Source organism: Sparus aurata, chromosome 8 (genome assembly GCF_900880675.1).
Source record: "Sparus aurata chromosome 8, fSpaAur1.1, whole genome shotgun sequence".
Taxonomy (NCBI): domain Eukaryota; kingdom Metazoa; phylum Chordata; class Actinopteri; order Spariformes; family Sparidae; genus Sparus; species Sparus aurata.
This window is the reverse complement of record NC_044194.1, coordinates 9,766,018-9,791,646: the sequence shown is the minus strand read 5'-3', so window position 1 is coordinate 9,791,646 and position 25,629 is coordinate 9,766,018. Positions and strand designations below refer to the sequence as shown.

Genomic DNA, 25,629 nt, shown 5'->3' with positions numbered 1-25,629 from the left:
CAGGAAAACATAACTACTAAGAGGATAAATAATCATTGTGAGCTATATTATTAGATTAATATTACTCCTGTCGTAGTATTAAAGCAGGATGCTTTGCTGTTGTTGTGGAGCTAATTAACTATATTAACTATTATGTATAGAACTCTTTATACTGATTATTTCTTAATTGATTGACACAACTTATGTTTAGTCCAGGTACTTAAAACTGAATTTAAATTATTAAAAAGAAAAGCAGGAAACTCTTCACATTTGAGATGCTGAAACAATATGTTTTTGCATGAAATGATTTTAATGATGATCAAAATACTTGTATTTTTTAGCTGTATATGGGATATTGAAAAGAATACGATTACATTCTTAGGGCACATTCAGTTAATTTATGTAAATCTTTTATCACATTGATTAATCTGTCATTAGTTTTAAAAATGTAGCAGAACCAAAGATGTTGGGCTTCAACTCTTATTTTGTACCGCATCTTCCGATCTCTACCGGAAATGGGAATATGGTGCATTTTCAAAGTCAAGGAAATATTGGAAATGTTAGATCATTTCAAAAATAAGGACTTAATTTGGACTTTTCATCACAAATCGATGGACATCATTGCTTGCCTTGTATTATATTCATGACTGATACAATTATGTAAAATACCAACTCAAGTACACAAGGAAAACGGTAAAGACAGGATTGATGAGCGTCGTAATCGGAAACATCTAACATCTTATATTGTGGTAAATCCGATGCTACATGAATGCAGCACAACGTCTAACGGAACTACGGCGCCATCTTGAGGCCGCTCGAGCGATTTGTTTATCAACTGCTCGCCGCTACGTGTCCTCCCGCCTGCGGCTGCGTTAAATCGCGCTCCCTGTTTCCCGTCCTGCCATTGGAAACAGGCAGCGGCACATAAGCAGTAGAAGCAGCGGCTGTGCCCGTCCATCAGCTCGGCTCAGACATGGGGGAAGTCATCCTGCCGCGGCGCATCTTCCTCTGGTGCATGGCGGTCATTTATCTGACTGCCTTTGTTTCCCTCTATGTGCAGATTCCAGGTGAGACTCACAGCCTTGCTACGTGTGTGGACGCTAGCCCCACTTCACGTAGTGCTACTTGTGTTCACTGCTAATGTGTTAGCATGTTAGCTGCGGTCTGCGCTCTTCTCATGCTCCCTTATGAGGTGGAAGGACAGCATGGAAGTTTCCTGAATGCTTCCCCTGCTCCTGGCCAACTTTACGAGCTAAAAGCTGCTTGGGAGACTCAGCCTGTTGTAAATACGTACACATGATAGCAATGTGTTTTACTACACTATCCATAAAAACCTCAGTTTTTACCACAGCAGGACGCTTTTTATTTCTCAGTAGCCCAGCAGAATTCCTGAAGACCTCGCCCACGCCCATATTTTTGGAAAAAGCCTTTAGTCACAGTGCTAACTTAATTTCACAGTGTGTTGTTATCCCCCTGTGCACTTTCCATTTATTTAAAGCCACTCCAAGAATGGATCCATTCATTTCAGAGTACAGTCAATTAAACCAACACACAGAAGCCCTTTTGAATTACTTGTCAAATATAAGTGTACAAGTTATCCCTTGTAGAAGGCATTTCAAACTGGACTGTGGCAGACATGCATTGATCCTGATGGTGGTCTGTCTATGCTCTGATTTTAAGTTACATTGTGATACATACTATATATCTTGATGTTTTAACATCTTGTGGGAAGCACTTCATAAATGCTAGGACTGGGCAAAAATATCAAACCTCTTGAAATATTTGACCAAAAAACCTCAATATTGATAACTTTTGGGTCTTTTCTTAAAGTAAAAACACGAGGTTTTTGATAAACTATAATTTAATATGTGGATAGTTGAATCAGTTCATAAAATTGCATAATTTTACAGTTATGTGGCCTTTGAACACAGGAAAATCCAATACTCCTGACATGTCACAATATATTGTGTGTGTGTGTGTGTGAATATATATATATATATATATATATATATTATATATTATATATATATATATATATATATTATATATATATATATATATATATATATATATATATATATTATTTTATATATATATATTTTATATATATATATATATATATTTTTTATATATATATATATTTTTTATATTATATATATTTTTTATATATATATATATATATATATATATATATATATATATATACTATATATATATATATATATATATATTTTATATATATATATATATATATATAATTATTTATATATATATATATATATTTTATATATTACACACAACATAGGCTTATAATCTCATCACAATATAAATATGATGTCATCATCAGCTCTAGAATGTAGTCCTAATGGATACAGACAGGTAAAGATTTAGGCAAAATAACCTGTCAGTGCAGAAACGTAACAACTAATGCAGATGCAGATCTTTTTTCCCATTTTGGTTTTGATTGATTTTTTTTTATTTTCCAGTTTTTAATTATTGTTAATTGGAAGATACACTGACCATCCTTCCAGTAGATCTTAATAAATGTTGTTGACTCCCATGTTTTATGTCTCTTTCCAGGTCTCTACGGTAATGAGGGTCTGCTGCCTGCTCGTTGGCAGCTGCGCTACAGCGGTAAACCTCTGGGGGAACAGCTGCTGTCATCTCCCACCCTGCTGTGGCTTGGACCTCGGCTCGGGTTGGATACGCACACCGCCATGGAGCTGCTGTGTCTTGTAGGGGCGGCGCTGAGCCTCGCCGCCACGCTGGTGGAAGCTCTCCGGGACAGCGTGGTGTTTTTCTGCCTCTGGGCCTTGTACCTGTCCATGTACAAGGTGAGCTTACAGTATTGACTGTGGCTAGTTTTCAATCACGGGTTGCTGCATTTGCTGTCATGGTGCGTCTTCTCTCACCGCCCATTCTCTTTTACTTCTTGTTTCAGGTGGGCCAAGTATTTCTGTACTTCCAGTGGTGAGTAATGATTAGATTATTTTTGCAATTAACATAAGAGCGCTATAAATAGCAGCTGGTTTAAGAATCCCAAGACGGCTATGGCAGTGTGCTGATGTGTTTGTGTCATCCTCAGTCTGTTGTTTCTAACATCATAGTAATGTTTCTCCCTGCTGCTGTGCAGCAACTCTGTAATAATTCAATTAGAATGACGACCATGCTTTACTCTTCGTTGCCTCTCTGTCCATCCATTTATTTGTTTCCTGTTGTTTTCTCAACTTATTACTTGTCCAGGGACAACTTGCTTCTGGAGACAGGATTCCTCTGTATCCTCGTTGCTCCGCTGACGTTAATCCGAGGGTCACGAGGGGTCAGAGAGCACGATCGTGTGACCTTCTGGCTCATCCGCTGGCTGCTCTTCAGGCTCATGTTTGCCTCTGGTGTGGTGAAACTCACATCGCGCTGTCCCACGTGGTGGGGCCTTACAGGTGTGTGTGAATATAAGTATTTATTACAAGACTATCTCAGCTGTTTGGCATTCGCTTTTGTAAGTGAGCATCAGGATCTTGCCTGGTTACCTTTTCATTCGATGATATTCTTTTTCACTAACAGCTCTGACGTACCATTACGAGACTCAGTGTATCCCCACCCCGCTGGCTTGGTTTGCCCACCAGTTTCCAGTGTGGTGGCAGAAGCTGAGCGTGATGGGGACCTACATCATAGAGATCGCTGTACCCCTGCTTTTCTTCAGCCCACTGCGCAGACTCCGGCTCGGGTCTTTTTACCTGCAGGTGGGTAGAAAAACAAGCGTTTTTTATTTTTTACAATTGTTCTCACAATGTTTTTTTGCTTTACTTTGCTCAGAGAATCAGTTGTGTTTTGTGTTAACAGGTTAATGTTTCATATTGCAGGCTTGTATAGTGGTTTATGCTTAGATGGCAGGTTACACTACAGGCCTAAATTCCCCTTAAACAATCTACAATTAGCAAGGATTTTTATGTTAAGCATTGTGCCTGGTTTTGTGCAGCAGAATCATTTTTTACTTATTTCTGGGTTCCTTTATTTGCAGGTGCTGCTGCAAGTCCTCATCATTCTGACGGGCAACTACAACTTCTTCAACCTGCTGACTTTGACCCTCTGTCTGTCGCTTCTGGACGACCAGCACGTACGCTTCTGGCTACGCAAGGCAGACAACATCAGCAACAATGGTATGATGAACAGTGTACATACAACACACACATATTGCAAACCGTTGTCCTCCACCCTGTCATAGTCCACCTACCACACTATCATCACGCTGTCTTTCTGCTTTCTGCTTCGCTCAGACTCCAAGCTGTGGTCGTGGCTGTGTTACCTGGTGGAGCTGGCAGTCTGGGCTCTCATGATCTTTGGAACAATTGTGTTGTTTGACCTGCAGCTGGATCCAAAGAAGAACGCCATCTCTTCCAGGACAGGTGCGTGTGTGTGTGTCTGTGTAAATGTATGTGAATATAGACAATTCAATTTTGCATTTTTTCGTTTACATTTTTTTTTTGTCCTTGCAGCATTCACATACCACCAGTTTAACCAGTTTCTGAAGACTGTCACCATCCCCTGTATCTGGATTGGTGTCCTCTCCCTCACCTGGGAGATAGTCACATCCATGTTCAGGTATGATTCTCCCCCCATGTGTGTGGTTGATTATGTTGTCCCGTTCTTGCATGGTACCTTTATAATAGAAAGTATTAAGTACACAAATAAGATGTCTAATTTTGTGTTTTTCTAGGTTTGCGTGTGTCTCTGGCTTCCTGAGGAGGTTTTGTGGAACTGTCCAGTGGACTTTGTTTGCTGCTGCCACCGCTGCTATGTTCACTGTTAGCCTGGTGGGTGCTCCTGGACATACAGTAATGATTGGCTTCATATTGTAAAGCTGTGTCATGCAGTTGAGCTTCAGTATTATGCAACAGTATTTCTTCTAACCTCACCTCACTCTTTCTGTTTGCCACCATCAACATATGTGGCTTTCTCTGTCCTATAATTCCTCATTTCACCATAATATTTTCACCTTCTTGATTGTGTTCGTCTTTTCCAGGTGCCATTCACCTACATAGAGTTTGACTCTCACGGCAGGTTGTGGCCAGGAGTGCGCCGGGCCTACGAGGTGACGGATCGCTTCCAGCTGGTCAACTCATACGGTCTATTCAGAAGGATGACCGGAGTCGGTGGACGGCCGGAGGTCGTCATCGAGGGAAGCAATGACGGAGTGTCATGGACGGTAAGAGAGAGAAGTTCATATTGTTAAAACGTGACCTAAAGCCTGTTAATGACAGTTCATGGCGACAGGACTTGCTGTGTCGGATGCCCATAGTTTACACATTTTGTAACTATACAATAATACCAGGGAGGAAGTCCTGTTTTGTTGTAAGTAATTTATTTCAGTGACCTTTTTTTTATTTATCTTGTAGGAGATTGAGTTCATGTACAAGCCAGGCAACCTAAGTGCGCCTCCTCCTCTGGTGACCCCTCACCAGCCCAGGTTGGACTGGCAGATGTGGTTTGCTGCCCTCGGGACTCACACACAGGCTCCATGGTTCACCAGCCTCATTTACAGACTGCTGCAGGGCAAAAGAGATGGTATGTGACGTTTTTGCACTTTATGGATCAAATCTTCCAAAGATGCTGCACCCCTCGTTCATACGATCTTCTGTAACTAAGCAACCAGTCAGAGTATACAGTCTCCGTCTTATTTACACCATGTGACATGTGTGTTCTCTGTATGTGAAGATCCAGATGATATGTGTTTAGTGTGTTAGTATGGACAGAGATTTATTTCTGAAATGGGGCTAAAACATTTTTCTTGAGGAGATCATTTTGTTTTAAAGAATACTTGTTTTTTTGTTGTTGTTTACAAAAATACCCATGGTTATGTGGTCAGGGCATCAGTGTTTGCAGTAAAAGCCACCTGTAGAATTTGAAAACTTGTCTCTAGTGCCCCCCAGTGGTATAATCAAGACAGGGAACGCTGCAGACACAAATGCACACACTGCTCAACTGTCTTTACTTTTAGCGATGAAGACTATAAAAGCACAAACACCAATTGTTTTTTTTTTTTTTTTTACGTTTTCATCATCTGTGATGGTGTGTTAGTGTGAGATTAAACCATGTTACCAGGGCTACAGGCATTTAAAAGCCACAGAGCACCGTGCAAAAAGTATTCTCTACATTAAATGATTCAGTATTAAATTACCATCAAATAGAAGGAAGTGATTTTTGTCTGGTTTTTAAGAATGTTTTGTTTTGTCCTGCAGTGATCGAGTTGATCCAGACAGATGTCTCTCAGTATCCGTTCCACCAGCAGCCTCCTGCTTTCCTTCGAGCCCACCGCTACAGATACTGGTTCACCGAACCAAAGGCTGACGGGTCAGTTATCTCCCTCTCTCTCTGTCTCACTGTTTACACTCACTGAGGAAATCTGATGATGCTCATTTCAAATTAATGGTGACTGGGTTGGTCTTTGTTGACAGCTCTTACCCAGAGCGCTGGTGGAGGAGGGTCTACGATGAGGAGTTTTATCCCACAGTGCACCTGGGCAATGCCTTCCTGGAGAACATGCTCAACCAGTATGGACTCAAGGTAAATTTCGAGATCTAAAAATGCACAGATGTGTTTCTGTACCTCAAACCTATCACCATTGAATTATGTTCATCTTTGTGTGCAGGACAAATCCCCTGTACGTCGCATGTCCAACACCACTGTTGCTCAGGCGGTCAGGTGGGTGCGCTCTCAGGTCAGAGGTGTTCCTGCCCCCACGCTAATCTGGACCCTCATTGCATGCAGCACCATCATCTGTCTCCTTCAAGGATTACAAAACAGGAGCAGACACAAAACTGTCAGCAGTCAGAGTGATCATGTACCTGACGGCGCTTCAGACCTTTGTGGGAAGTCAGATGAACAGCAGGCAGCCGAGGAGGAAGAGGGGGAGGATGATGAAGATGAGGGGGAGGAGGAGGGGGAGGATGATGAAGATGAGGTGGATGAGGGGGAAGCAGAGGAGAAAGAAACTGTTGGTGATGATGAACAGGATGAGGAACAAGAGGAGGAGGAAATAAAAAGATGAGAAAAGACGCAGGTAATAGACGTCGTAGACTGATCTGACCACTGGCCTTCGTAAAATGTTCTCACAATGACCAAAGAAAGTGTTCTTTTGTATATTTGAATTTCTGAGCAGGTCAATCATGGAAAACCATTTGCCTTCTTCCACCTTCACTTTAATGCAGTACACTGTCCATATATCAGCTGTATACGTCATAAACTGATCACTTAGTTCAGCAGATCTTGCCAGATTTTAAAACCTTATGTTGCATTAAAAGTGAAATTCAGTCATGTTGAAAAAAAATAATAGAGAAATATGGAATTTAAAATATAAAGCGGGTTATGTGTCTCCTGTCTAGAGAGTAAGTGTGTGTTTTGTTCGTGTCACTTTTTTTTTTCGGTCTTGTCTGTGGTGTGTGTTGGTGCCCTTTTTATATTTGTCGCTGTGGTTTCTTACTGTATGTACAGAACTAAAACTCTGCACTTTTTTTTCACAAACATGTCTTTTTTTCATTTGTTTGTTAGAAATGAAACACCACACAAATAGATTTAGTACTTTTTAAAATGATTTTTATAACATTAAAATACATTAAAATATAAATGCTTCTTCAGATTGTTTTTTGTTTTATCTGAAAATGTGTAACAATCATGACATTTGTAATAACTTGACAGCATAAGTGAGATACAGTCACTCAGGTTATCGTGTGTAGTTTTAAGCGCAGTGATTCCTTTATATGTGTGTAAATACAGCGCGTTAGTATTACTATAAAGTAATAGCACGTCAAACCATTCACCGGCAGAGCTGAATCAGCTGAATTCTGCTGCTATTTGAATTCTCTGTTGTCCTTTTTTCACCACTTCAGTATTCCCGGACAGTACTTGTCGATCAGAGACTGGTAGTACGGCTTCAGCTCGTCGATGTCCGGCATTTCGCTTGTCTTTGTGTACAAGTCGAATTTGCTGTGGAGAGGATGGAAGGTGACGTTTCAAGTCAAAGCGACAAGTAAAGTCATGTGAGAAGTAAGATGGATACTCACTTGAACTCTTGGACCCAGGGCAGCATGCGCAGGTCTTTGTCATTGCACAGGTGCATGTAGTCTCCGTGGGAGTGCCAAGGGTAGAACGAATGGAAGCGAATCATGTACAGCCCCTGAAAGGAGAAGGAGTTGATCTCTGCTCTGCTCTTATCTTCTTTATTATTTACAAGACCTCACCTCCTCTGGGATGGAACAGTTGTTGAACTTCATTACTTTGTAGAGATACTCTGAAAACGACAAAGCAGGGGTTTAGGTGGCAAACCGATCATTTATTATTTTAAAAATTGTATTGGGTGATTGTGCGTGAGATTGGTCACGGCCCAGTTTGTGTGTGGCTGAATGTCTCTCACCATCGTGGCCCCAGGACATAAAGACACTGTCCAGCCCACACTGTGGTTCATAGATCCCATGTTCAGTACTAAAGAGAGTAAAATAAATCACGTAGTGGGACAAAATCCAACACATAACTTATTACGAAGTTTATGGACTAGAGATGTCATGAGGATAATTCAAGTGATTTTTTTTTGTAAAAGTAAAGGCAATACATTCTGAAGTCTTTTTACATTTCAAAGGCAAACCTGGCACACAAGTGTTCCAAAAGCGAAGAAAAACGTGTGCCCTCCTCATCTATAACTTTTTCAGTAAGTTGTGTAATACATTCTGTGTTTCTGTGCAGCGGTCTCCAAATTAATACAACTGCTACAACATCTGCATTCAGTGGTAGCAAACCTACAAAAATGAAGCACATCTGCTATCAGATTTGCAACCCGGGAGTGTGCAGATATTAACGTTGTTACAAAATGTGTTGGCGTGTGTTCAGTGACTGTTTCTGAACCAGCACCAGTGTAGGTTTATTTAAAAAAAAAAAAAAAAAAAGGATAATGATATAGTGGCTCTGACCCTTTCTCTTTGCCATGGCATCGAAAGACTGTTGTCTTTTTTAAAAAAATCTGACATTGTAACAACCTTGTTTCTTTGCATATTTTCAACAAAGTCAACAAACCACCCAGACTATCATTCAGATATTTTGATAATGCATCATGAAAATACCAACTTGCAGCTGGGATTTTTTTCATCTGGGTTGTCCAGGAAGGTCGTGTCTCTGAACACGATAGAGTTTTGGTGCCTGCAGCCCACTGGGAAGGTGTCGCCCACTACAGCCCACTGCAGAGTGCAAACATACAGTGGGCTGCTGTTAGGATTCATTAGATCAACTATATGACATTAAGAATGTTTGAGGTATTTCTAATAATTAGAATCACAAAGATGATCATTAAGAGACGAAACGGATCAAAGAGAAATAAAGTTACCTGTGGTTCATCCCAAAGAGCCATGATCTTCCCAACATCGTGGATCAGGCCCACCAGCTGGAACCAGTCTGAGGATGAATGCAGATGTTTAACAGATGTGTCTATGTGCTTGTTGCAGCCTCTGTGTGTATTCTCTGTCCCTGTCATGGCACCTTTGTCTGGGTGTGCTTGGCGGATGCCCTCGGCAGTCTGGAAGGCGTGGAAGGAGTTCGGAAAGTCCACGTCAGGATCGGACTCGTCCACCAGCTGATCTAGAGACATGATGGCGTCCATCATTCCCATCTGAGTGTGTGTGCAGCCGGTCCACTCAGAGTGCTGCAGGAAGGTAAGCGTCACAGCGTTGGTGGGGAGATTTTCTCTCTCAAAATGTCTTTCCCTTTTTCTTTATTTATTTATTGATGAATTTATTCAGTAATGTCTACTCTTGAAGTTTCAGGGATAAAGGGATCTGGTGTGTCTGCAAATCATTTAAAAATCAGTTCATGAAAATGCATCCAGTGACCGGAGATAGCACTATTAACCAGCTCGTCACATTGTGCTTTCAGGGCTGCACCTCTTTAAATATTAACAGCATTCCCCAGTATCATACAAAGTTCCCTAAACGGCGTCGGAGCAGATGACCGTGACTGGGTCACATACACAAAAACAGAACAGTGTGCCTCTGCAAACTTATTTAGGTCAGTTATACATTTAGTCTTGACAGAGAGTCCGTCAGTTCTTGTCTGTTTCACTTCAAAACACAGGATAACATTTGTTTGCTCAGTCTGACGGGATCACTCAGTCGACCACAGCAAAATAGACATTCACAAAATACACAGAAATGACAAAATCAGTGAGATTTAGTGCAAGAGAAGTTACATAAACAGGGTCAGTAATAGGGCTGCACGATGCGGTCACAAATCACATACATCAGAATCCATATGGATCGAAAAACCCTCAGTGTTTAAGTGAAGAGGCTGTTGATGACACTTCACACGCTCCTGATGTGCTCACCTTCTGTTTCACAAAGTCCAGCGTCTGGTTGGTGTGCATCAAGTTGTATGTTTTGAACACACGGTCGATCAGACTTCCTGTCTGAAACACACACACACACACGCACACACATGTAGTAAAAGCGATTGACATCATTTCAGGTTTATAGTTTGCTATCGAGCGGCTCCACAATGACCTCTACGGTTTAAAGGCCAAAATTCATGACTTGGTTGACTTCTCCTACTTTGACTCTTCCTGTGACCGCACACATGAGGGTGTGTAGCAGATTTCTACATTTCTTTTCTTTTTTTTAGTCACAGAGCATGAAGCTAGGGGAAAGTTTCGGGTGCAACAAAGCAACAAAAGTTGAGCTGCATTTACATCGAAGCGAAAGAGACTAGAGATAGAAACTTTCCTTTCAGGTAACTCGGGTATAATTGCATTTTTTTAATGGTGATTGATAAGATTGTGTCCTTACAAACAGAAATAAACTAAACTGTTTTTGTAATTATAACCCTCCCACAGTATAAAATCTGACCTCAAGTTTACCAGGTAAAGCACACTAATAAGTTGTTAAAGCTCTTTAGCTTGTACAACTTAAATTAATAGTTTACTTTACTTAGTAACTCTGATGGAATTGGTTTTCCAGACTTTTTTAGTAAAGTCAACTTTTAAAATTCATGGTATTTAATTGTAATAACGGTGTGTTTCTCACCTCTGAATTTGTCAATTTGCTATAAAGGAATGCAGCATTGAATAAGTGGCGTTAAGCAGGAGGAACGCTTTGAAACAGTTACCTCAAAGTTTCTGTATTCTTCCTTCTCTTTAGCTCCAGCCTTTTCCAAATTTGGCCGATAAGCCAGCGATGGATCTGGACCCTGCAATATGAAAGTACAGTTCAGAAAAAAAAACTTTTCAGATGAATAACAAATAGTCTTTCAGAAGTAAATTACAAGAAGACAAAACAGATGGATCCAAAAACAAAGCTTTGTGTGTACTAAAGCCGATACGTACGAGGCTGACGACCCTCATGGCTGACAGGTCAAGTCTGTGTTGTGGTGCGTTGGTCCTCTGGAGCTGACTGAACGTTTCCCTGCTCCTATATATCCTGCTGGTTTTAAACTGAAACTCTCTGATCTGCACTGTTAGGCCTACATAAAGTGTACGCCGGTGTTCAGTCACACTTTAACCAAACCTCAGCTAATGGGGTACCCCGTGATGAACCTTGGCCTTGTGTACATGAGTGTGTTTGTCCATGTCAGGAAGAGTTTTTCAATAATCAGCAGGATACCTGTTTGGACTGATGTAGCATGACTCAGTAGTTCTTTTCTTTCCACAGCTAAGTTGTTTAACAGGTTTAGTATTAAAATTTAAAGGCTTATTTTTCACAAAACAAATTAAACTAGAACAAATGAGCTTTAATAGACATATTGTGAGTATTGACCACGTTACGTAACACACTGCAGAGGCACCTGATTGTGGAGTTCCAAGTATCACATGTCCTGGTTTTTATTGTGTCAGTCCACACATCGATTGCGTATTAATCAGGGTAAATCGGTTCTGTTTGTTGGACCAGAGGTGAAGTCGGCCGAAAAGTTATTTAACAGTCCTCAGTCGATGGCCCAGTACTCGTGATTTATTGATTCCTGCCAGCCAAACACACCAGATGACCTGTTTTTCACGAGTCACGTCGGGTCATCGGGTTTCCTTTCTCACACACTTTGGACTGAACGTGTGACCGAGAGGAAATTCTTAATAACGTCCTCATATCTATAATATAAACGCACAGTGAGAGCAGTGAGTGGGATGTGAGGTTTGATAGGTTGTCGTAGGATTTTTTGAGAATTTGGCTTTTTGGCTTTCGGCCCTAGGAGAGGTCAGTGCCTGGACACACACACACACACACACACACACACACACACACACACACACACACACACACACACACACACACACACACACACACCCCCCCCCCACACACACACACACACAGCAACAAACACTTAACTGGGTCGAGTATTTTGCACCATTTTGTTGTTGTCTCATTTTGTGAAAATTAAGATTAGACATACGAGCTTATCCACCAAACCGTTGAGAACAGTAAGTCAGAAAAGCTGTCGAGGTTTCTACTAGTTGTTCTTTTGTTTAACTTGGGGGCGTGTCTGGTGGTTTAGGAGGCTCAGTCGAACTCTGATCTCTGATTGGCCACCTTGGCAGCCTCCCTCAAATCCCAAATTATACCTCAGGTCCCCAGTGAGCCACTGCATTTCTAGCGTGAAGGGCAACTCCAACAATTAAACACATCACAGCCTGTTTACAGGTCTTGAAGAGTGCTGCTGCAAATGTAAAAAATCTAATTTGTGTCTCTGAGAATTAGCTTATCTAATAAAGCATCTCGAGTGATGTAACGCGACTCGGTGTTGGCTCTGGTTTGAAGACTAGCCGAGCGCACCGGACGGCTGTAGCCTCGCTCTTCATCTCCGCTTGAGGCCACATTAGCCGTCGCCAGAATCTCACCCCCGAAACTCTCTGGGGTTGAGTTGCATTGTGGGTAAACGAAGCTGCCCAGTTTTCACAAGAGAGAAGAATGTGTGGAATGAAAAGTACAGTATCTCTGGTTCTGCTCCACTGATTTCCGTTTATTTTGGGAGGACTACTCCCATTGCCCATGAAAGACAACATCCACAGTGTGAAAAAGAATAGCTCAAAAAATCTGTCTCTTTTTTCTCTCTCTCTCTCTCTCGACTGAACAAACTTGTAGTGAATCACTCTCTTCAGCCTGTCGAGTGCTACCTGGAACTGAGGACGCGGATGATCATACTTTAACTAATTCATTCAGATAAAGCCATTGTAATTCTTAGCTCAAACAAGAGCAAAGCAACTGTCTATTCATTTGTGCCAGGGGTCGACTGATACGCCTTTATCAGAGACCGAAAACCGATATACCGAAGTGAAAGTCTTTGTGTCAAAGGTTCGAACAACCAGTGATGGAACGCACCTCAGTTCCATTTACTCAGTTACTTAAGCACAATTTTGAGGTACTCTCCCTCGGTATTTCCTTCTTCTGCTACTTTATACTTCCTCTCCGCTACATTTATGTGTTACATTCAGTCACTACTTACTCCGCAGATTCTGATAATTTTGCTGTTTTGTTATTGTTGCCATGCCATTTGTGACGTCTTACCAATCAGATGGTGGCGCGGGCAGGACACTGTGTTCGAGGATGCTGCATCGGACTCAACGACGGATCTGTTAGTCCTTTTTGTGTTGGCCCCCGGGGTGTCCGGCCGATTTAGTGTACAGGTTTTGCTCATTACAAGGTTGAAATGTTTCGTACAAACAGTTACAGAGCAGAATCTACCAGCAGCTCAAGGAAAATCAAGTGTAAGAAAGGCAGACGATTCCCTTTAAGAAGCGCACACACACACTCACAGATATGTAATGTCATGGTGAACTTGACATATTTTGCGCAGTGGTTTGGACTTTTCACTTTCCTTATCCTTTGCTCTCGTTGGCCATCTGTGTGTGTGTGTGTGTGTGTGTGTGTGTGTGTGTGTGTGTGTGTGTGTGTGTGTGTGTGTGTGTGTGTGTGTGTGTGTGTGTGTGTGTGTGTGTGTGTGTGTGTGTGTGTGCGTGTGTGTGTGCGTGCGTGGTGCATGCATGTGTAGTAGCCTAGATTAATAATCAGTATCACTAACAAACGTTCCACTCATAAACTTTAAAAAAAGGTCACACTCTCTCCTCAGACCAACAGATAACAGGCACGTGCAGCTTTCACAGACGTTTTTATTTCACAGCGCCGCCATTATAAAAAAAAAAAAAAACAGCAACACAGATGGTTTACAAAAGGACACTTGGAATTAGACTCTCAGGTGAACACGAAGATTTAGTAAAGAGGGATATTTACAGCGAAACACTCTCATTAAGTTAAATAACACATTTTTTTTTTTAATTCAAGTCACACTGAATAAAGTGCTTCATGCATTCCTATCGACGTCTGACGTGTGAGTAAGACTACAGAGGGCGAAGACAGGCTGGACCGACACATACAGGAAAAGCAGAGGACTATAAAGCTTCAAATAACACTTTCAGTAGTCGACTTTTGACCATGATGCTTGATTTGTAAATGCGAAAAGGCAAGACGTTATAAGGCCTTACAGACGATTAAACCGATTAAGGCTCGAAAACAGACTAGTTAGCACAATCAAAATAACACACGGCAGATTTAGCACTCTACAGTACGGTCGGCCTCTCTCCGCGTCACCGGTTACGAGACACTGTGTTTGTTAAAGAGGCGTGCAGACAGTCCACGGATTAGGGTTAGTGGTTATTTTGGCTAACTGTGCGCACTGTGGGGTTTTGGGTGAAGGGTTAACCGGGTTTGATTGGAGGTTATTCTTGGTTTCTGGGCGCTCTGGAGTAAAGCTACTTGTTCCCAGAGGGAGGTGGAGGTGAAGGTGGAGGATGGATTATCTCTGAGCTCAGGATCACCATTGATGACGATAGCAGACGGATAGGTAGGACAGTTTAAAAAAAAAGGCAGGTTTAGTTTGTCCCCATTCACATAAATAGTGTCTAAGTGGTTGTTACTGTGTGGTGCCAGGACACCGAGAAACTCTAGCGTCACTGCAGTGAAGTGGTGATAATGGGCGATAACAGTGTGGTCTTAAAGGACTACGCTTTGGCTCTCACCGTGATCCAGCCAGCAATTACGTTTTTCATCAAAACATATAAAGGAGAGGGCTGACCCGAATGGTTTGAGACCTCGAAGCTTCAGTCTGTGCTCTTCTGAAAGAGGAAGAAGACGTCGGTGCATCGGCTACACCAAAAAACCAGGCAAGACAATGGTGTTTCATTAGTCACAAGACCTGTTCACATATAAACCAGGCATTAACACATTTACGCGTGCACACAGAATGAGCAGAGAACCATCTGAAAGCTGTCCTGTGGGCACGGGGCTGAGAAAAGCCGGAGTTTGACCCTCCCAGCGGCACAAAACTCGCACCCTTGTCATGTGGACCTATTGGACTTTGAATGCGAGGATGGAATAGACAGTGGCCAATGTCTTCTCCTCATTAGACTGAAAATGACACTTAAAGACAAGTAAATAGGTAAAAAAAAATAAGTATAGCGTGAATGTTGAAGCTTTGAATATTCGTGGGAAATTCTCACTGAAGCTTCGACACCTCAGATGCGGGACAGCCCAAATACATTTTAATGGTTGCAAGGACACCAAAGGCTTATTATATAAGTCGGCCCTACTTGTTCAACAATGGACCTCGCTAACTCTCCAACATTTGTTGATGAAGGCATCTCGATATAGATCTGCGGTGTGGTCCTATCCGTAGCTGTGAGGACTGCGAGGGTTAATGGGGGAGGAGTCTTCCCTCCCGCTCTGTCCAATCAGCTGGTAGAGACGATGGCTGAGGTTTTGAACCTGACAGGTGCCAAGGACACACCCAACCCTCATCAGATGTCCGTGGGATCTCCCACCGCTGCCGTTGGCATGGCGACGACCCCGTGACCCGCGCTGCCAGGCCGGCGGTTCCTGTGGCACGCCGTCGCTTTGGTCAAGCAGCTGATCGGACAACCTCGACGGGGGCTCTTTGTGGAGCCGGGCCCTCCAGACGACATGTCTGTCTCCCTGGGTGAGGTGGTTGTTAATGGCAACAGGGACATCAGACGCAGTAGGCGTGATGGCGGTGTGAGAAGACTTTGGGTATTTAGTCGGTCTGGGTAAAGCCAACCTGAGGGACAGAGAAATGGAGGAAATGTTTAGACGCAATCGAAAAGCAGCACGGAAACACACACAGCCTGTTCACGCGCACGTCGCCTGCTCGGGTTTCTGAGTGAAACCGAATCACTACGACTAGATGAAATGCCTCACAGGAAGTCAGGCTTGTACTGCAGGAATGTCCACTGTGCTCAACCTGTGGTCTCTTCTTTTCTTTAAGGGACACAGAGGAGAGAAAGAGTGGATTGAAAGAGAAAGTGAGAAGGAAAGATAGAAGGAGAGATAGACAGAGGGTGGTGAACAGGTGGGAGTCTACCTCAAGTCACACTGTGTGTGTGTGTGTGTGTGTGTGTGTGTGTGTTTGTGTGTGTGTGTGTTAGTGTTCATTATAGGATGACCGCTTGCATTTCAGTTCTGACACATTCCTACATTAATCTGAGGTGAATTTCAACAGTCTGACTTCGACCAATCATGCGAATATTCAGACTCCTGTGCCGTTACTTTTACTTGTTACATCCCGAGTGAGGAGAGGGTCATTTGAGGGCGAGTTTCTTGGAAGTGGTAGCTGTTCCTTCATCATTTGACATCAGGTTCAAGTGAATGCATGCAGCTCTTACTATCATGTATAAGTTCTTAAGCTGCCGCAGATTTGTTGCTTTATTAAGCGAAACACATCCCAGATCGATCCACGTATTGGACGCGGTGAGTTGAACTTGATTCTCTCGTCAGACTCCAGGTGAAAACGGCAAACAAGCGCTCTTGCTAACTCATCTTCGCGTGGCCCTGCAGAACACAGTTAAAGAAGTCAGGAGTTGTGTTTTTTTTTAGTAGGTGATTGAATTTCAGACCAACAGTCTAAATGCTCAACTAGCGACCCCTAAAGGTTGCTCTGCTTCCTGCACCTCTCCGGATCAAGGTGGTTTAAACCGACAACCAGCTGAGGCTTCCATCACCGACACAGCTTAATAATGATATTTTCAGTTAATCAGCAACAGTGTCTGAGCTGTCTAATCTTACAGCAGGAGAGAGAAACAGAGGAGGAGAGCAGAGCAGTGCACAATGCAGTCGGAGGCTCCTACAGCAGCACTCCTCCTGAGTGTGTTTTGAAGTACTGTTCTTTCTCACCTCCCGGCTGTGTAGCTGTACTTTTTTTCTCACGTCGTAACAATACTGTTTTTTCTTTTTCATTCATCCTCCACACTCTCTCAGACGTTCAAGAGGTCAGCTACTAGAGAGCCCGTCTGTTTGGCCATGTGACCAGTCAGAGATTATGAAACGCTTACTATAGATGATGTAAAGCAGCAGGAGAGACGAGGAGGTCTCGGTGCACTGCGGCTTCCACGCAGCGTCTCAAGACTGTTTCGGTGCAGGTCGGCAAATTTTGGAGGTATCAGTGACGGAGCGATCGAGTGCCAAAAAAACATACATTTGGAAAAACTGAACAGCGATGTCGCTTTCCAGAAATCCTGACCCGGTTACTCAAGATAATCCTGAGCAGTTGCAGCTGTGAGGCAGTTTCATGTAGGATCTAACATAAGGAAGGTTGCGCCTACTCTCGAAAGAGAGGCTGGCTACATTACGAACTGGCCCTTTAAAGCAATGTTAGCAAAAGCCTTAATTAACTTCCATGAATGTATCATCTTGAAGTCAATACATTCATCCATTTTACGCTTCTTAGGTGGCGTTAATATGCACAGACTAGCAGGAGAACGAACGATTTTTGGCGGCGTCGTTCCCACTCGCATTTTTCTGTTGTGCAAAGTAGAAAATCACTTTGTATGTGTGTGTATTCGTGTCCTCACCTCACTCACCGCTCAAGCGTCGGCTATTCGTGAGGTGAGAAAACAAAGAATAATTGGAGACAGATGGAGCCAATGTAATGTTTGTGTTTGTTTGGTGTGAGAAGTGGGCCAGAAAACCATATGATCTTTATCCTGTAAGTAATCCTGACTGGTATTCTGATCACTCCTCTGGCCGGACACCTTGGGCTCTCGCTGCCAACATGCACACACGCACACACACACATATTGATTCATTCACTCACCCCAGCTCTTTTAGCTTTGTATTGTTTTTAAGGCACACACTTGAACACACACACACCACATGGTCGAAATGTTGGTTGGGCATTAGTGGGGGGAAAAAAAAACATGTGCAAGTGACACATGACTGTCTGGCAACAAACAAGGTTTACCAACGCGAAAACGTGCACACATATATACAAACACTCGCCTAAAAATGACATGCTGAGATGCACTTTTCTTCCACCGTCTTTGTCTCTCTCCCTCCTACACACAAAAACAGACATGCACACGCACATACACGTTTTAAAGACCACCTGTGGTGAGGCCTCTGGAGGAAAAGGCACTTGGCGCAGAGGTGCCTCCCAGTACAAGGAAATGTAGGCCACTGCACAGGTTGCCAGTGTAACACAACCAACACAGGTGCAAATAGCGGCACCAATGCCAGCAACCAGCAATGAACAAACACAAGTGTGTGTCTGTGTCGAAGGCATGGGAGTCTGCAGCCGTTATGCATCTGTGCGAGGCAGTGGTTCATATCCAACAGACCTATCAACTTCAGAGGCGACAACTACAGTACGTTTTCTCATGAGCGATTCTTGGAGTAGCGCTGTAACTCTGCTAACGGAAACTCAACTATGCATTGCGTTGCAAGCTAATCTTATCAACTCACACACAGCTGCATACATTTGCTGATTACTGTGGCTAGCTAGCAAACGTCAGCTAACCACCGGCTAAGAAAAAAGCAACTGGTAATTCAGTGCAGACCGGTGATGATTATCCATATATAATATTTATATATATAGTTTTCACACTATGGGGTGGTTGGATTTACGCCTATGTAGGCTTACTCACACTAATATGCTCACAGAAACAGTGCTAACATGATGATATTGAGGTGTAATGTTTTGCCATGTTCACCATCCAAGTCTGATGAGTTGGCATGCTAAAATTTGCTAATTAGAGCTAAGCACTGCAGCTGAGGCTGCTGGGTATGTCGTTAATTTTGCAGGTATCTGGCCATAAAAGCAGGTATTGGACAAACTTCTACATAATTACGGTGCTGAGATAAAAAAAAAGTAAATAAAAAAAGTCAGAGGATTGCCAAAGTTATGAGATCCTCCTTGAGAGCAAAAATGTGAACCTCATGTGTTGGCACCAGATGAGAAGTGATTGGGATTCACTGTCTGGGAACCATTAATCAAAGAAGTCGATGCCAAGCTGTTTCACAAGAGGATCACCTTTATCATTCCGCTTCATCCTCTGTGGACCCTGTACAGTGAATGTTTGTACAAAATTGAGCCAATCTGTCCAACAGGCCTGGTGGTTGAGATGTTGGCACGGCGAGCAGCTGAACATCCAGCGTTACCATGGACAGAGCCGCGCTGCGAACATGGCTGAGAAGACTGATTCAAGGTCGAGGTTTGGGTTTTGGGGAACACAGCATGACACGAGTATGAGCTGAGGAGAACATTCACATTTGTTTCTCACTCTCTCTCTCTCCTGTGCGTGTGTGTGTGTGTTGTATGGCAGTCCAGGTTGTGAACCTGTGGAGAGTCTGAGTGCAAAAGGAGCTTCTCCAACATTCCTCCCAAGTTAGAGCGCAGCATGGGGTTCTTCTTCAGAGAGGACCTGAACACACACACACACACACACTCACACACACACACACACACACACACACTTTCCTGTCGTAACTCCTCAAAACTACTTTGCGCAAAAGCAAACTTTTGTTCCCATCAGATCCCCACTGTTACCAGTTTCTTGTTCCTGGGTCTGTTGATTATTTTCTCTTCCTCTTTCTTCACTGTCTTTTTCTAAATTACACCAGGATCCTTTAATTTTTCTTCCTCTCTTCCTTCTTTTTTTTTTTTTTTTTTTTTCCTTTCGAGGCATTTCGTCAGGTGCCAGCAGCCGTATTATGTTACATCCATCAGTGTTGAATCACACTGAGATCCTCTCTCCTCTCTCTTGGACACCTGCTGTGCCCCAACGTACTGAAACCTTTTATTAATGAAAATGAATACAACCTAAAATATCAGTCTAAAACTCAACTGCTAAAAAACAATGAATACAGTAATAATAATAAACGCCTGTTATTTTTCGTTGGTTGTGCAACGAGTATTCACAGTAATATGGGATTAAAGTGCTAAAAACAACTTTGAATTAGAGAGAAATCCTTCTTATATAAGACTCAAAGGCCTCTCTAAACGCAGGAAACACGAAATATTACAGTTAAAAGTCGTGTCTGACACCCGGGTATACTGATGCTGCCCTCACATCCTCAACTATCACAGCCTTCACATTGCTCTCTGAGCAGTGTGTCGCTGTAGTCTACCTTCCTCTGAGCTTGTTTTGCCGCCTGGCCCCTCGGTATGTGTCCTTGTCCCAAATCCCCCTAAATCAGCCTCACCTCTGTCTCACCTCCTGCTGCTGAGAGGAATTACCTCACTCTGCTGCTGGACCCTTTTCTCACATTAATGGCTGCCAGAGGCCAGGACACAGACCTTTTAATGTTCTCCAGCTGTTAGCGCTGAAACTGCTGATTATTTCATTATTGACGAAGCGCTTTATTAGTTTCTTTGATTGATGAATTGATAATTTGATTTTAAAAACTAAGTCCAATATGCGCAAAACACCTTCAAATGTTTGCTGCACCAAAACCCTAAAAATCAATGATTCTCAATGGAACGTAACGTTAAGAGAAAAGCAGCAAATCATCACGTTGTAGATGCTGGAATTGGGAAATGTCTGTTGTTTTTGCTTGATAGACGATTTAAACGATTAAATCCATAATCAAATTGTATTAAAAGGACAATGGAGGGCTTCCTATATAATTCAGATTGTGATTTTATATGAAATAATATATAAACTGGCTTGAGTTGATTTCCCATTAGGGCTGTGTGATATGGCCTTAAAATAATGCACAATATATTTCTTGATAAGGGAGGTAACGATATCACAATATCCACGATAACTGTGAAATATTGATATCCTGTTATTAATACATATAAGATAATACTGTGTGATGAATCTAGCGGAGATGTCAGGATATGTGCATCGTTTGTTTATCGCTTCATCTCGTTGCCTTTTCACGAATCAGTTAAAGGTGATTTATTATATTTCATTTTATTTGCAAAAATATCCTTATCGTTAATTCACTTGGACATGATAATCGCGTAGTTTACCTCTGATATGGTGACAAACCTCATCTTGATATTTTGAAATCATCTCAAAAGCCCCCCTGACAGGGAGTCTGCATTAATAACACAATGACAGATTTCTTGCAATGATTTTGTTCTGAAGGGAAAGGCAGAAATAAAGTGTCTCAGCAATTTACTACCCAATCAAAATTGCTGAAATTGTAAACACTGTTTTGTCTAAATGAGGGATTTATCCTTTTTTCTGGGTTGTATGTGCCCCCTTACAAAAAAGCCGACCCCAACCTGGCCCCCCTATTAAAACTGGTCTAGAACCGCCACTGGATAAAGGTAAGTCAAAAAATTTGGTAAGTTAATTTTAAGAGAATATATATAAAGTCTCATATCATGATGGTAACGTTGATGTATTGACCAGCCCAAATGTATAATATATATATATATATGTAAACCTGTGACAAAACAGTTTATTAAATAAATATATATATATATAATATGATCTTGATGATAATATTAGGGCATATTGTTTGGGTATGGGGACCACCGAGGAACAATAAGGTAAAATAAACAGCATGATAACTTTACTGTCACTCACTATTGGATGACAGTGATTCATCAGAAGTCTTTCATGGGTTAAAATATCAAAATGTTCATATTAATTTGGCATACAGATATTTCAGTTTACTGTAAAATAGACCCTAATTAAACCTGAAATAGAAATAACGAATAACTTTGACAAACGACAGCAACATAAAAACATGAAGTAAAGTTCAGTCCCCGTTAATGAGAATAGCATCCTCTCCCCGGTGTGAATGTGGAGCGGGTCCGTGTACCTGTGTCTGTGAGTGAGGCTCTGCAGGGTCAGAGCCCGGGACTGGATCTCCAGAGGCAGGAAGCCGAGCAGCAGGCACAGCCACGCCGGCAGCAGCGCGCACATGTCGGCGCAGCGAAGACGCACCGCCCGGCGACGGGGGAGGCGGATCTCAGACGACCAAAAATATGAGAAGTATTACTTTAAACACGTAAAAAATAGCTTTCTTAGAGTTCCTTCTACAAGACTAGACTGTCCAGCAAAGATGAGTGACCTTGGCAGCATCCCCTCATCCTCTCTGCGCGCTGACCTTCTGCTTTTAATAAGGAAGGAAGTCAGCGGAGAAAAAAAAGAAAAAGAAAAGATGTGAGCCCATTGAGGCGAGCTGCTGGAGTCCTGAGCTCTCTTATTTATAAAGCCTGATTGAGGGAGGAGGAGGAGGAGGAGGAGGAGGAGGAGGAAGACGGCTTATTGTCTGTCCTACTCAACAACCTTTCCTCTAATGAACCTCACAACCTAATTAAACCAGTACATATGTGATCTTAGTTATAGAAGTAAACCACATGTGCTTTGTTATTCTGGTTGTCCTATTTTTATTTATTTTTTTCAAATGAGAGGTCATGGTGACCTTACAGGTTTCCTTATAGACTGAAACAATCCAATAATACAATCACTGTATTATTGGATTGTGGCAAGAATGAGCTTGACCCACTTAGAAAGGAACTTCTGCACACATCATTAACGCAGCGAGGCCATATTAAAGTCTGCCAGTGAATACTATGGCCATGTTTCATTTACTGTAACGCAACTTTATTCATAGGCTGCATCATGTAGAGACAAGCAGAGAAAACTATAAACATTTTTTTGATTTGAAATTTAAAAGTAACTAGTGAAGCAAAACTTTTTAAAGAGGTCATATTATGCACATTTTAAGGTTCATACTTTTATTTGGGGTTCCGAGTTAAACAGATTTACATACTTTGATTTTCAGAAAACACATTATTTTTCTCACATGGTTCATTTCTGCAGTATCTCTTTGCACACTGTGCCTGGAATACTCCGTTTTACCTACAGAGTGAGACATCCCGCCTCTGTTCAATCTTTGGTCAAAGCTGCACATCACATTACTTATCGGGCAGGATGTAGCCAATCAGAGGCAGAGTGTGGTGCGTCATACTGAGCAAGGTAGTGTGATCAAAAATAACGCCACTACAGCAGTAGCGACTGTACCTCTAATGCCTGGCTTAAGTGTATATATTTTATGTTAAAAATATAAATATGTATATTTACATAACGCCTGTTACATAGTTAGACACATAAGTTACGGAAATACAGGCTCGACTGCAGTGCAGCATTGTTTTCTGTGGGAGTGAATAACTACCTTTGGACTTTTACATGCACAAAAACACAAAAAATGCACAATAAAGGACGGGCAAAACCCCAAAAAGCATGATGTGACCTATTTAAACAGGCAGAATGCAAAATCAGCCGTATAGCTAAGTTTGTTTTGTAAATAAGGATACCATGCATGTGGAGTAGGGACAGTTTAAAGGTGCACTGTGTAGTTTGGGGAATAAAATTATAATCAGAAGGAAATTCTGTCGGTAATATTGTTGGTATTAAAATTCTGAGTTTGAATTTCTTCTCCAAATCTGCACAGTGCCCCTTTGAAAAGTGCTGAACAAACAACAAGACAAAAACGAACCAACATCAATCTGCTCTCCTATCGAAGCGATTATCAGTGGCGCTCTGGAGCGGTGGAGCTTTATAATCAAAGCCTGCAGGTGTCGGTGTGACCTTGAAGCGTGAGTGTGATTGTTGGACGGTTGATTGTAAAACTGATTAAAACAATTGTCAATCAATAATTAGCTCACAGTAAAACTTTGCTGATAAGAGATGAAAGACGGGGCTTTCAGTGCAGCTCCTGGTTCTCTCTCATTGCCTGACAGAGGAATCACATGTTGTATCTGAACTACATACTTTATATATATATATATATATCTATATATATTTAGTCCAGATTCATGTCTGCTTGCCCTTTTTAAAAGTTATGCTTCTATCCCTGTGACATTTGTTCGTTTAACTGCACAAACTGACATTTATCTTTACAGCCCAGATTCAATCTCAGTGAAAACAAATATAAGGTGTCCATCCGAGTGACCTTAATGCAGCGGTGATGAAGTCCTGTGTGAATGCTCTCACAGGACTATGTAACCCTGGTGATGAGTACTGCTGCAACTAATGATTATTTTCATTGTTGATTAATCCGTTTACTATTTACCTCCGTTAATAGCTAGTTGTTCAGTCTATAAAATGTCAGAAAATGGTGCAAAAAGTCGATCTGTGTTTCCCAAAGCCGGAGATGACGTCCTCAAATGTCCACAAACCCAAAGATGTTCAGCTGAGTGTCGTCGAGGAGAAAAGAAACCAGAGAATATTCACAAGTGAGAGCTGGAATCAGAGAGTTTTAACGAGAATTTATTTATTTTTTATTATTGAAAAACTATTCAAACTGATTAAATATCACAACTGTTGGTAATTATTTAATAGACAACCAGAGATGTCGACTCGAGTCATTACTTTGAAAACTTGCATCATGACTCGACAGAAATTAATTGTTCAGTTTAGTCTTTTAGTTAGTTTTTTCAGTATTTCACAGTTTTAAAGTGATGTTTTATTAGACATTTTTAAGTAAATAAGCTTTTAATTAATGATTCGGTTTTTGTCTGATGACTCTATTCCACTGAATACCAACAATATCAATACAATTTAACTCATCATCACACCTTTTTGAACAGGTTAGATACTTTGGACAAGAATATCACTATTAGACAGGCACTAATACCTCGTTTTACCTCTTGACATGGAGCAAGATCTCATATCAGACATATCAAACGTGTTCTTGTGCAGGGAAATGAATATAGGCCTCGTCGTGTAACCCGGTTCAGCTCAGCTCAGCCAGGGCTCCGATCCTCATCGCGTCCCTCGATTTACAAACGTCCAGAGAAGTAAAGACAAAGAGAGGTAGTCTGGTTCTGCGCTGGTCGCAGTGATCCCTGTTCTCCTCATTCTCCTTGTGTAACAACAGGTATGGGTTTTATGTGAGGGACGACACAGATGAGAAGCTCAGAGTCTGAACCTGATTAAAGGAATGCTCTGTATGCAGAGGTGACTTCAGGTCTTAATTAAAAGCCTGAGTGTGTGTGTCTGTGACTCAGCAGTTTGCAGTATTACCCTCTAAGCTCAGTTTCCAACACCGTGAGCCTCAACTCAGTCCAACATGTGCATTAACACATCTCCTATCTGTCCTAAGAACAAGCGCTTGTGTGCGTGTGTGTGTGTGTGTGTGTGTGTGTGTGTGTGATCTCTTAGCAGGCAAAGATGCTTTGGCTCTCAACGGAAAAAGGCTGAGTTTCAAACTCAGTCTTAACTCTGACGAGCCTGTCGGACACCTCGGGCTGAAAGAAAATCAGACGTCTGGTCACATTCACAATCTGTGAGTACAATCTGAGCAGCTGTCAGCTTCACTTGTCAACGGTAAATCTAGGCATGAAAAGAAGAAGAGGACAGAAATCTGATTAATGTTCAGT

At 42.0% G+C, this 25,629-nt stretch overlaps 3 protein-coding genes across 3 annotated transcripts; 1 reads left to right on the top strand and 2 right to left on the bottom strand.

Annotated features, from left to right (window-relative positions):
* The first annotated feature begins 776 nt into the window (after positions 1-776).
* lmf2a (lipase maturation factor 2a) lies at positions 777-7,499 on the top strand. The gene is made up of 14 exons (XM_030425918.1): positions 777-1,046; positions 2,560-2,813; positions 2,921-2,949; positions 3,223-3,416; positions 3,541-3,719; positions 3,998-4,136; positions 4,254-4,382; positions 4,473-4,578; positions 4,694-4,790; positions 5,000-5,182; positions 5,373-5,541; positions 6,216-6,327; positions 6,432-6,540; positions 6,626-7,499. The coding sequence occupies exons 1-14, from the start codon at positions 953-955 to the stop codon at positions 7,022-7,024; spliced, it is 2,193 nt and encodes a 730-aa protein (XP_030281778.1). The 5' UTR covers positions 777-952; the 3' UTR covers positions 7,025-7,499.
* A 53-nt stretch (positions 7,500-7,552) lies between these two features.
* miox (myo-inositol oxygenase) lies at positions 7,553-11,496 on the bottom strand. The gene is made up of 10 exons (XM_030425919.1): positions 11,333-11,496; positions 11,116-11,196; positions 10,340-10,420; positions 9,499-9,661; positions 9,347-9,414; positions 9,091-9,200; positions 8,387-8,454; positions 8,214-8,263; positions 8,037-8,149; positions 7,553-7,959 (listed from the first exon to the last, which is right to left on the bottom strand). The coding sequence occupies exons 1-10, from the start codon at positions 11,348-11,350 to the stop codon at positions 7,851-7,853; spliced, it is 861 nt and encodes a 286-aa protein (XP_030281779.1). The 5' UTR covers positions 11,351-11,496; the 3' UTR covers positions 7,553-7,850.
* A 2,590-nt stretch (positions 11,497-14,086) lies between these two features.
* On the bottom strand, positions 14,087-22,434 carry adm2b (adrenomedullin 2b). The gene is made up of 2 exons (XM_030424952.1): positions 22,062-22,434; positions 14,087-16,065 (listed from the first exon to the last, which is right to left on the bottom strand). The coding sequence occupies exons 1-2, from the start codon at positions 22,163-22,165 to the stop codon at positions 15,657-15,659; spliced, it is 513 nt and encodes a 170-aa protein (XP_030280812.1). The 5' UTR covers positions 22,166-22,434; the 3' UTR covers positions 14,087-15,656.
* Positions 22,435-25,629: the final 3,195 nt, after the last annotated feature.

What these genes read in the sequence shown, in the direction of transcription:
- lmf2a (XM_030425918.1), top strand. Translation starts at nt 953, where the DNA reads ATGGGGGAAGTCATCCTGCCGCGGCGCATCTTCCTCTGGTGCATGGCG. An exon ending in CACGTGGTGGGGCCTTACAG is followed by an intron (nt 3,417 to 3,540) that starts GTGTGTGTGAAT and finishes TTTCACTAACAG; the next exon opens with CTCTGACGTACCATTACGAG. An exon ending in CTATGTTCACTGTTAGCCTG is followed by an intron (nt 4,791 to 4,999) that starts GTGGGTGCTCCT and finishes CGTCTTTTCCAG; the next exon opens with GTGCCATTCACCTACATAGA.
- miox (XM_030425919.1), bottom strand. An exon ending in CCAAGCACACCCAGACAAAG is followed by an intron (nt 9,415 to 9,498) that starts GTGCCATGACAG and finishes ATTCATCCTCAG; the next exon opens with ACTGGTTCCAGCTGGTGGGC. An exon ending in TATGTCCTGGGGCCACGATG is followed by an intron (nt 8,264 to 8,386) that starts GTGAGAGACATT and finishes TGTCGTTTTCAG; the next exon opens with AGTATCTCTACAAAGTAATG.
- adm2b (XM_030424952.1), bottom strand. Translation starts at nt 22,165, where the DNA reads ATGTGCGCGCTGCTGCCGGCGTGGCTGTGCCTGCTGCTCGGCTTCCTG. An exon ending in AGCCTCACTCACAGACACAG is followed by an intron (nt 16,066 to 22,061) that starts GTACACGGACCC and finishes TCTGTCCCTCAG; the next exon opens with GTTGGCTTTACCCAGACCGA.